We start from the raw sequence: 11,173 nt of genomic DNA, 5'->3' as shown, positions 1-11,173 counted from the left end.
CCTTGGCTCTTTTGCTTTCACCTTCAAACATGCAGAGGCCTCTTGGTACTGGTTCCCTCAAGTTCCCATGCTCTGCCCCCTTCCTCAATCCCAAATTTCTCTCATAAGCATCCCATGCTTGCTGCCTCTACACTCTCCCCACTCCCACCCTTCTTTCTGTGGCCCCGTCCCCAAGCATGCATTCTCATCCAGCTCTCTCCCAGGTCACTGATGACTTATTTGTCAGTGGCCAAATCTGACCTTTTCTGTCATCATTCTTCTTGACGATTTTGCGTATATTAAATTCCTCCCCCATCAAGGTCCATGTCAGTGTAATCTCCACTGGCTTCTTTCATTCCTTTATTTTAAAATGTATGAATTCCCTGAGGCTGTCCCCTACATTAACCCTATCCTTTTTCTCTACAGTTACCCTTACTCCAGAAACTTGCTGGCTCTGTCCTACATTCAGATATGCTTTGTTTGGCCCTTCCCTACACAGAAACTCACTGATTCCACAATGCCTAGCAGATGAAATCCAAACTCCTTAGCTTAATAGTTGAGGCCCTGACCAGCCTGACTCTAGACAACCTTTTCTCTGGGTTTCAGGGTTCCCAGTTGCCAACCCCAAATTGTAATTGGAAATAAAGTTGGAAATTTAAAAAAATGAATGCTTTGAAGTCAAAAATAATAAAAGTTTTCAGTTTGGGCCAAGAGCCCTAGATTTTTCTCTATCATCATCAGAGTTGCTCTAAGGTAATGATTGAAAACATGATTTTTCTAGCCTCTCTCGGACAGTATTGTATTTGGTTAGGAATGCAGGGGCAAGCCAGATAGTTTGGCTCCACTATTTATTTTTGGCTATCTGTCTTTGGACACATTTCTAACCTTTTTCTGACCCAGTTTCTTTATCTATCAAAAGGGGATAGAGTATCTGCCCTACAGGATTAAGGATTAAACTCAATAATGTATGTCAACTGTTTAAACACAGTCAGTAGAAGGCCAATAAATGGTACCCATTATTATCTTTATTATTGCTGTTCACCTCTAAGCATATTCACACAATTCATTCAAGTCCTTATTAGAGGACTGGATTGAATGGGAGTCAGACCTGACTTCCCACAAACTGTGTGGTCTCAGGCAAATCCCTTCCCTGGGGCTTGGTTTTTCCATCTGTAAAATATGGGTATGTTGCCAGAATGGGGAGGATGCACCGTACACAGATTAGACTAGTGGATCTTCAAATTTTCTGACACCTCGAAAGCCCCATGGGGGTAAAGCCACAATGTCTCTCAGAAGGCAGTTCAATCTTATCTCCAGATGCGCAGGTCTGAATCCTGATCTTGTTTCTTAACCTTAAGGAATTCATCCCTTTTTCAGCCTCATTTTTCCGGTTTGTAAAACAACAACAGAACAGTCTTTAAAAACGAACACACATGGGGCGCCCGGGTGGTTCAGTCGGTTGAGCGTCTGGCTCAGGTCAAGATCCCATGGTCTACGGATAGAGCCCCGCATCTGGCTTCCTCAGAGAATCCCCATTTAGGATTCCTCTCTCCCTCTCCCACTCCCCCTCCTTCCCTCAAGAAACAAAAACAAACAAACCAAAAAACCCACACACGTTACCTCCTTCCTAGTAGTGTTCCTACAAGGCACTAAGCTAACTAGGTTTGGCCTTTCTGCTCCTAAGCTTCTCAACTCCTTCCCCACCCCTGCCCACCTGCCTCCTTCCCCTTCTCTGAAGGGCTCGAGTGCTTTAGGTCACTCCACCGCGTTCTGCACTTGTGCACCATAAATACGATCCACATGCAGGCTTTCACTGTGACGAACCGAAGAGGGCAAGCTGAAGAATGAATGGAAGCTACTCCGGAATGCCGCGGCAGCTCAGGCTCCGCCCCTAGGCGCGCCCCGCCCCGCCCCTCTCTTTCCGACACCAGTGCTCTAGAGACCCGCCTGAACTCTCTCATCCTTCAAATCACGCTCCATGACTGGATTCTCGTGAGACCTGTGACTTGCACCGGAAGGCCCGCCTCCTATGCCATGAAAGGCCAATGGGTGAAAGCGACGGTTGCGACGGTTGGGTTTTGAAGGAGCCAATGAGTGCACAGAGCGGAGAGTTTAAGAAGCGGAGGCCGGCACTGCAGAGGCCGGTCTGGGATCGGAACCTAGGCGCCGAAGGTAAGGGGCGCTCGGTCGAGCTGGGGGTGGGTCTGCAAGCCCGGGCCGTGAGACCCGGACTGGCTGGGGCCGGGTCGGTCCTGAGTGTGTGGCCAGCGGTCCCAGGCAGAGCACGGTTGCCTCTTCCTCAGGGCTCGGCGAGCACCCACTCCAGGGACCCCACACCCTGTGGACGCTCCCATGGCGCAGTTCGTGTTCGAGAGTGACCTGCACTCGTTACTGCAGCTGGATGCACCCATCCCCAATGCACCCCCTGCGCGCTGGCAGCGCAAAGCTAAGGAAGCTGTGGGACCGGCCCCCTCACCCATGCGGGCCGCCAACCGATCCCACAGCGCGGGCAGGACCCCAGGCCGAACACCAGGTCAGTGGGGGGCGGTGGGACGTGGGGAGGAAGAGGGGCGGCCGAGAACGGCCTTCAGGCCTCCTTCCCCTGGAACCTGCTCAGACTCCGGCTTCCCTCTCCCGGCCCCAGGCAAATCTAGCTCCAAGGCACAGACCACGCCCAGCAAACCCGGTGGTGACCGCTATATTCCCCATCGCAGCGCTTCCCAGATGGAAGTGGCCAGTTTCCTCCTGAGCAAGGAAAACCAGCCTGAAAATAGCCAGACGCCCACCAAGAAGGTATGTGTCCCAGAGTGGCTTAAGGCAAGAGACCTGTCTGTGTCCTTTGAACCGTGCCGTCCTGCCTCACCACCACCCTTTGTGCCAGGAACATCAGAAAGCCTGGGCTTTGAACCTGAATGGCTTTGATGTGGAGGAAGCCAAGATCCTTCGGCTCAGCGGAAAACCACAAAATGCCCCAGAGGGTAAGATCTGAAGTCCTGTGTTCTTGGAGGGAGGGTCCATTCCAAGGGTTGAGGGGAGATACCTGGCTGCTCTTCCCACCTAAGACTGAGGAGAGGGGAGGTGCTTATCTGGCCTTCCTGGCTAGGAGCAGGGGGTGGGGGAGTCCGTTATTCCGGTGTCAAGACCTACCCGGTTGCCACAGGATACCAGAACAGACTGAAAGTGCTTTATAGCCAGAAGGCCACTCCTGGCTCCAGCCGGAAGACCTGCCGCTACATTCCTTCCCTGCCGGACCGAATCTTGGACGCCCCTGAAATCCGGAATGACTACTGTAAGTGCAGCCTTCTCTTTGCCCATTGGATGGAGGAAGAGGACCTGGGGACCAGGCAGACAAGGAAGCTCATGCCCCTCCCTTTCTGCACTGGCAGACCTGAACCTTGTGGACTGGAGCTCTGCAAACGTACTGGCTGTAGCCTTGGACAACAGTGTGTACTTGTGGAGTGCTAGCTCTGGTGACATCTTGCAGCTACTGCAAATGGAGCAGCCTGGGGACTATGTATCTTCTGTGGCCTGGATCAAAGAGGGCAACTACCTAGCTGTGGGCACTAGCAGTGCCGAGGTGCAGGTGAGACTTGCCCTGGGCCGCAGTTCTGTTGTGCCCAGACCCCGGGATGGAGGTCCTTCTCCAGCAGGAGGATGTTAATGGCGAGTTGCAATCTCTGATCCTAGCAGCCTTCTCTCTCTAGCTATGGGATGTGCAGCAGCAGAAGCGGCTTCGAAACATGACCAGTCATTCTGCCCGAGTGGGCTCCCTATGCTGGAACAGCTATATCCTATCCAGGTCAGTGGTTTTAGTTTTAGCTAGTCTGTTGCAAAATCAGTGTGTGATTTTTGGCAGCTCTGCCCAGATGTACGCCTCCGCAGGGAAGCAGCTCAGTCCTGCTGGCAGTGTTTGGCCCTACCACAGAACCCGATTCCCTTCTTCCCTCCTGCAGTGGCTCACGCTCTGGCCATATCCACCACCATGACGTTCGGGTAGCAGAACACCATGTGGCCACGCTGACTGGCCACAGCCAGGAGGTGTGTGGGCTGCGCTGGGCCCCAGATGGACGACATTTGGCCAGTGGTGGCAATGATAACTTGGTCAACGTGTGGCCTAGTGCACCTGGAGAGGGTGGCTGGGTTCCCCTGCAGACGTTCACCCAGCACCAAGGGGCAGTCAAGGTGAGTGAGAATGGGGCTGGGTTCGGCCCTCTGCTTACCCTCACGCAGAATCTGGAGACTGTTGAAGGGAGATGGGACAGCAGGATTAGACGGGATTACCCTGTGACCCGTGTCTAGCTCTAGAACCTGCTGACCCCCTCTGTCCTACCTAGGCTGTAGCTTGGTGTCCCTGGCAGTCCAACGTCCTGGCAACCGGAGGGGGCACCAGTGACCGACACATTCGCATCTGGAACGTCTGCTCTGGGGCCTGTCTGAGTGCTGTGGATGCTCAGTCCCAGGTAGTCTTTCAACTGTCCCAGCCTCTCCCTCCCAGAAGTGTTCTCGCTCTGTGTGGTCTTCCGTGGGCAACCGTGTCCCTTCCAGTGGCTTCACCAACTCTACACCCTGATTTTCAGAGTTCTGACTCCGCTCTCCTTCATGATCTCCAGACCATACTTCTGGCTGTGGCTTAACTCTAACCTCATGTCCTATAGGTGGCACCACCCTAATATGCCCTGAATTAAATTTGTTACTTCTTGTCTCCCTGAAACGTATTCCTCCTCCTCCTCTTAACGTTGTTTGAGAGGGCTAGAACTTAGAAATCTGCAGAACTTCCTAGAGTCTTTTATTCTCTTCACCTAGTCACCAAGACACATCATTTTTACCTCAGAATATCATTCACTCGTGTCCCTGCCCTCAGCCTCACTCTTCGTGCCCCTGGAGAACCCCTGCACTGGTCTCTCAGCATTCTTTTCTTATCTCCCACAGCCTGTCCTCTGCACTGGGCCTGGGTGGTCTGTGTGCTAAACCCCTGCAGTAGCTCCCTGTCACCTGCAACACTTAACCCACATCCCTTAGAATGATATTTGAAGCCCTTGCTGATAGGTCTCCCACCCACTCCAGGCTCCTCTCCTTCCACCCTCCTCTCCCTCATGCAGCCTTCATTCATTCTAGACTCGGCCCTAGAGCCAGTTCAGATTCTGGCTCTGTCACCTTCTAAAGTTGCATGTGTTCTTAGGCAACTTGCTGAACTTCCTTCTGTTTGATTCTTTATCTGTAAATTGGATAATAATTTTAACTCTCAAAAAGCTTTTGTAAGAACTGTGGTGATTCAAGTCTGAGTCTGCGGCACCTGGCAGAGTGCCTAACGCGAGAGTGGACTTAGTTCTGATTTGAGTAGCATTGGCTCTGTTGTGCCCACACGCCATCCTGTCCCCACAGGTGTGCTCCATCCTCTGGTCTCCTCACTACAAGGAGCTCATCTCAGGCCACGGCTTTGCCCAGAACCAGTTGGTTATTTGGAAGTACCCAACCATGGCCAAGGTGGCTGAGCTTAAAGGTAGGTGCTAAGTGACTGAAGTCAGACACAAAAGGCCATGTATCGTATTACCGTTGAAATATCCAGAAGACGCAAATGCAAAGAAATAAAAACAGACTGATGGTTGCTATGGGCTATGGAGAGAAGGTGATGAGGACTTTATGGAGTGATGAAAGGTTCTGGAATTGTTGTGATGGTTGCACAGCACATTACAAGCCAATGAATTTTATAGTGTGAATTATTAATTATCTTAGGTGTTCATAAAAATGCAGGTGGCCCTCAATATTGGGAGCTGTAGGTGTGTCTCCATTCCTATGCCCTGCTCTCACGTTCTCCCTCCGCATGCCCCAGGTCACACTGCCCGGGTCCTGAGTCTGACCATGAGCCCAGATGGGGCCACAGTGGCATCAGCAGCCGCAGATGAGACCCTGCGGCTCTGGCGCTGTTTTGAGTTGGACCCCGCGCGGCGGCGGGAGCGGGAGAAGGCCAGCGCAGCCAAAAGCAGCCTCATTCACCAAGGCATCCGTTGAGCACCATGAACTCATCACCTCAGTTGTTTGTTTGGTTATTGTTTTTTTTTTATTTTTCTAATAAAGTCATGTCTCCTTCTCTTCTCGCGTGACCTCTGTCCCAGCAGCCTTCCCAGAGCCTCCTCTCTGCTGTCATCACAGAGCCAGGACCATCCCTCCCGTTTGCAGATATAGGGCTAGCCCCCTTTCATTCACACACATACACACACAGCCTCAGTGGTTTCCTCTGTCACTTTTAATGAAGACGTGAGTGAGCAGCCTCCATAGACTGTGTTCCCAGGCCCCCCCCCGCAACCACCCTGACCTTTGGCCAAGAAGCTGCTGCTTCGTCGTTGTGGGGTAGAGGAGGGATCTTGGTTCCACAGTGACAGATTATTGCTGACCTCTTCAGTGTGAGGAAAAAGGCCACAAGACCCTGGTTGAGGGCCAGTCCTGAGTGTTCCTCTCCCAAGTTTAAGGCAGGGAGGGGAAAATAAGTGTCCAGCCCTTTCAACCCCCAGCTCCAGACTGGCAGAGGGCAAGGAGGCCACGTCTTCGGAGCTGGCCGGGAGAAGTGGGTGAGGAACGGAAGCTGTGGTCCCTGTGTACCAGCTGTGGAGAGGGGAGGACCTGTCCCCTACTCAGTCTTGACCACATAAGCCCTGGTCACAGGTGTAGGTGGGGAGAACAATGTCAGATGCTGCCCAAGGCACAGTCCTGAGGCACTTAGGTGGGCGCCTGGCTAGGCCATGTTTCTCAGTTGGCCTTGACTTTAGCGGTACCTGGAGCTCCATTTTGCTGAAGTACACGGGGCAGCCGCTTGCCTTTGGTGTAGGAGTGATACCAGAAGTTGGAGAACAATACGAAGAAGATGGTACCGTACATCCAGATGAGGTGGATGATGACTGGGTACTGGTAGCCACAGCTCGGCATAAAGTAGTACTGGGAGATGTGCAGCGAGACCAGGACGAACTGGATCTAGAATGGAGGAAGACAAGGGTCAGGGGGAACCGTGAGAGGTGGCAGAGAAGAGAATGTGGAGTGCGGAGGGAGGGGGTCAAAGGTGAGGCAGGTTGGATAAAGGTAGGATCCAGCCCAGAAGGCTGCGATGGTTATGGGCCAGGCCCCTCACCAGCTGGATGGCCGTCATGTGCTTTTTCCACCACAGGTAAGGCTGAGCCACAGGTCCAAGGGCAGACAGCCCATAGTACAGGTACATGACGACATGCACAGAGGAGTTGATCATGGCGTGGAAAGAGCCCATTCCTCCTGGGAGGGGACAACGAACAAGGGCAGGAGAGTCGAGCTGCTAGTCCTCAGTGTGTGGCCCTCTTCCCTTAGTGGCCTTCACCACTCACCTGGGGCAATTTTTACCCCCCACCACCAGCTCCAAGGGAGCACTGAGTGGTGGAAGACATGTAGGAAGGTCACCTGGCCATCTTTTTTCCGGAGAATAAAGATCACCTGGGAAGAGTGGAGAAAGGAAAGGGGTTTCAGAGCCAGGGCTCTCCTTTCTCCCCAACTCTAGGGTTCTCACCTCTCCTAGAACCACTCACCGTGTCCATCAGTTCGATGAACTTGGAGAAGAGGAAGAGCCAGGCCACTCGAACCATCTGCAAGAAGTCAGGCAGCCTTAGGACCCCCTCTCCCCACCATGCTACTCCAAAAACTTCCCTAAACTGGGCCAGGAGCCCAGGTCACACCCAAACTCCTATCCCCAGGTTGCTTATAACCTACCTACTTACCCTTCTCCCATCCCAACTTACCCTTAGAGCCTCCCACTTACCCTCAGTGCCTCTGGGCTGTTGGAATAGTCCACAGGATCACAGCGCCAGGTGTAGGTGCTCAGCCAGCCAGACATCAAGAACTAGGAAGGGGTGTGGATTAGACCACCAGAGTTCCACCCTGCCCAATCCCTCTTGCTATCTAGCTGAAGGAATTGGATCTAAGCCTCTCTGGAAAGGAGATGCCATGCTCTGGCCACAAGGCCTGCCCCTTATCCTGCCAGCAGAAATTAAAACCTAGACGTCCCAGGGGCCCACCTCATAGACAATGTAGAGGGAGAGTGCCACCAGTGAGAAGTTGTAGATGATCATGAAGCCCCGGAGCTGGAAGGGCTTCCGATTGGCCATGATCCGAGGCCCAAGTGAGAGAACGAAGTACACGTAGGTCAGGAGGATGGAGGTCATTAGCAGGGGGGACCCCATCAGAGGGTAGCCCTGGATTCGAGGATCTGCAGAATAAGCATCAAGGAGTCAGGAAGGGTCACAGGGTCCCAAAGGGGACCTGTACACCAGGTGTACAGACGTGGGGTCAAGTCACAAAGGGCCAAGGGGTTCGTAGAGATTCTCCATTAGGAGACAGCCCTAGATCCAGGGATCCTGGGACAGGAGGGGGAAAGGGTTGACAGCATCTTACCTGCATGCTTCATCACCTCCTGGTACAAGTTCACAACCGCCTCCATCCTGGCTAAGGATTCTGGGGAAGTATAGAGGGTAGGTGTCAAGGCTGACCGTGCCCCTATCCCACCCACCCTTGACCCACAGACAGGAAGCAGACCAGATGAGACAACTCCAGAAAACTCCCTGCACAAAAAACAGAAGACTGACAGGAAGGAATTGAGGCTGACGAGGGGCACCGCTTCCCACACATCCCGCCTGCCTGCTGGGAAGGGCTGCTCCGTCCTCGGCTCCACACCTCACTCTCCTCCCCTCGCGCTCTCTGCTCCTGCACAGAGATCCTTACCACCGGACCTCTCCTCCGCTCTTCCTCCGCAGGGGAACTCTCCATGTGTGGTCTCTTTCCGGAGAGTCTTACCTCTCCTCTCCAGAATGACCGCTTCTTCCTTCCCTGTCAGTGTCCCACCTCTCCATCTCTGGGTCTTTCTTTTCCCCAGGGATACTCCCCTTCAAGCGATCGGGTCCACTCTCGGGATGCTCATCTCCCGGGATGCCGGTTCCCTCCTGCCCCTTCCTCCTCTCCTCTGCCCCCGCCCCGGGCTCTCACCTTCAGCGTCTCTCGCAGCTCCTCGCTCCCTTCTCCTGCACCCCTTCCTGCCTTTCCACTCCGGAGCCTTTGAGACTCGGGAGTCTTTGAGACTCCTGCCCCAGCGGCTCCACCAGTCTGACGAGACCGGGCAGAGCCCCGCCCTCCGCCCGCCCCCGCTGCCCTGCGCACGGGGTGGAGGGTGGGTCCAGGCCACAGGTCAGGGCCTGGAGGAGCAGGACCCACCAGGATTGAGAAAGCCAAGTAAAGCATGGGACTCACCACCTACCCACCTTGGACAGCCAGATGAGCTAAAGCTCTAGCTCAGTTTCCACCAGAAACCTTGCAGGGCTTCAGCCCAGCGCTAACCTTGGCCCAAAGAGAACTGCTGAAATCCCATGCCCACCATCCTCTCCTAAACGAGCCATAAATTCTCAGTTGGTCCTACTTCAGAATGGGTGCAATCACCCTTCGCTCCCTGGGAGGGGCAGGGAAGCCAGTGGCATGTGAGGAGGTGGGGGAGTGCAGGAGGTCTCCGGAATCTTCCACTCCTTTAGGGTGGGTCCTAAAGAGCTAGGCCCTCTCCGCCTCACAGAACCTGAAGGAATGCCGAGGGAGGGCGCACTGGGACACAAAAGCCTCAGCCAGGACCCTGGAGAGCCTGGGATGCTGGGGCTGTCCCAGATGGACAAGGCATGCCCCAGACGGCCAGGGCAGCTGCTGCTCCGCGAGCTGCCTTCACGCCAGTCTGCCAGATTCCCTCCATCCAGACACCCACCTGTGCTGGCACTAAGTGAAAAATACACCTTCTGACACATCCGCCGAGGCTGCACCCGTGCCCCTCCCATACTCTGGGGGGGGGGTACACATCTCACAGATGCTCCCCCAGCCTCCGCGAGGACTCCCGACTGCACTCCCCGCCATCAGGCCCCAAGTCCTCGAGCACACACATGGCAGCCTCTCGCATGCCTCTCCCCACCATCACCACGACAGGCTGACCCGCGGCTAGCACACATGTGTACACACGGAGCCCACACACCTCCTGCTGGCGACAACCACCCTCCTCTGACCCGCCACCCAAATAAACCTCCATGGACTTTGACATGCAGTTCCTGATACTCAGACCTGATCCTAACTCCATTCACACTGGCAACACACCCAGAAGACTCATACAGCCTCCTTCGTTGGTCCTGCATCACCATGAGCTAATGGCCCACACGCAGGTTTACTCACACGTCCGTGAGTCACATATATGGTCACAGGCATAAATTCGGACACTCTGCTTAGAGGTGAATGAACATAAAACCACCCATACCGCATGCAGACACACACCTGCCTTGGGTCATGTGTACTGATCTCTTTTCATGGATGACAATAGTCATTCATTCATTCACGGCCAGGTTTGGTTGGGCCGAGGCCTCCTCTGTGGCAGGGCCTACCTGACAGAGGCCTGTTGCTCAGAAACGCAGTTCCTCCCTGGCCCATGTGAGTTTGCCAGCTGGTTATCTCTCCCGCTCTCTCTCAACCACCACTCAAGTTCACCCCCCACAAACATTCATGCGCCCTGGAGGTCAGGAGTGGCTCCAGGCTCTGGAGAGAACCTGTCCCCAAGCTGGAGAAGCACTGGGCGTGTCCACGTAGGGGAACTCAGTTGGGTGCTTCCTTCCTTCCTTTAAGATGGATGGAAGGGAAAAGAAGACAGGCAAAGGAAGGGGGAGGGGGAGGGAGGAGAGAAGAGCAGGGAGCCAAAGAGAGGGAGGGTACGGGGCGGACCGGGACGAGACCGGGAGGTAGTGGAAGAAGACCTAGGTTTGAGCAAATGGGGGCCGGGATCGGAGGGAGGCTGCCGGCCGGGCCGGCCCCAGAGAGCTGGGACCTCCCACCCACGGTCCGGGAACAGCCTCGCCCACGGGCTGGGCAGGGCAGGGCCGGGCAAGGCCAACTAGGCAGGGTGCCCGGGCACGTGGGCAGCCCGCCCGTGGAAGGTCCAGACTCACCAGTGGGGGGCCAGGCGGGCAGGAGTGGAGGGCTTGGAGGGAGCAGGGCCAGAGAGAAGTCCCCAGGGCCAGCCTGCCTGCCACTTCCTCATCTGCTGGGCCGACTTTCTGTCACCAGAGGGGGACGGGGCGGGCCGGGCGGGGGGCGCCTGCTGATTGGCCCCGACTGGGCTCGGCCCGAGGGGCGGGCACAGGGGCGGGCCGCCAGATTCCGGGGCAGGAAA

At 55.0% G+C, this 11,173-nt stretch overlaps 2 protein-coding genes across 2 annotated transcripts; one reads left to right on the top strand and one right to left on the bottom strand.

Moving 5' to 3' along the window:
• Positions 1-2,055: 2,055 nt before the first annotated feature.
• CDC20 (cell division cycle 20) lies at positions 2,056-6,069 on the top strand. The gene is made up of 11 exons (XM_029947134.1): positions 2,056-2,151; positions 2,283-2,512; positions 2,624-2,772; positions 2,861-2,957; positions 3,140-3,268; positions 3,366-3,562; positions 3,684-3,778; positions 3,933-4,161; positions 4,314-4,439; positions 5,362-5,479; positions 5,810-6,069. The coding sequence occupies exons 2-11, from the start codon at positions 2,332-2,334 to the stop codon at positions 5,986-5,988; spliced, it is 1,500 nt and encodes a 499-aa protein (XP_029802994.1). The 5' UTR covers positions 2,056-2,151; positions 2,283-2,331; the 3' UTR covers positions 5,989-6,069.
• Positions 6,070-6,205: 136 nt separating this feature from the next.
• ELOVL1 (ELOVL fatty acid elongase 1) lies at positions 6,206-11,054 on the bottom strand. The gene is made up of 8 exons (XM_029947142.1): positions 10,950-11,054; positions 8,386-8,445; positions 8,010-8,200; positions 7,754-7,834; positions 7,524-7,580; positions 7,326-7,431; positions 7,100-7,236; positions 6,206-6,945 (listed from the first exon to the last, which is right to left on the bottom strand). The coding sequence occupies exons 2-8, from the start codon at positions 8,429-8,431 to the stop codon at positions 6,724-6,726; spliced, it is 840 nt and encodes a 279-aa protein (XP_029803002.1). The 5' UTR covers positions 8,432-8,445; positions 10,950-11,054; the 3' UTR covers positions 6,206-6,723.
• Positions 11,055-11,173: the final 119 nt, after the last annotated feature.

Source organism: Suricata suricatta, chromosome 8 (assembly GCF_006229205.1).
Source record: "Suricata suricatta isolate VVHF042 chromosome 8, meerkat_22Aug2017_6uvM2_HiC, whole genome shotgun sequence".
In the NCBI taxonomy this organism is placed as follows: Eukaryota; Metazoa; Chordata; class Mammalia; order Carnivora; family Herpestidae; genus Suricata; species Suricata suricatta.
Note: the sequence above shows the minus strand (reverse complement) of the source record. Positions and strands in the feature narration are given on the sequence as shown.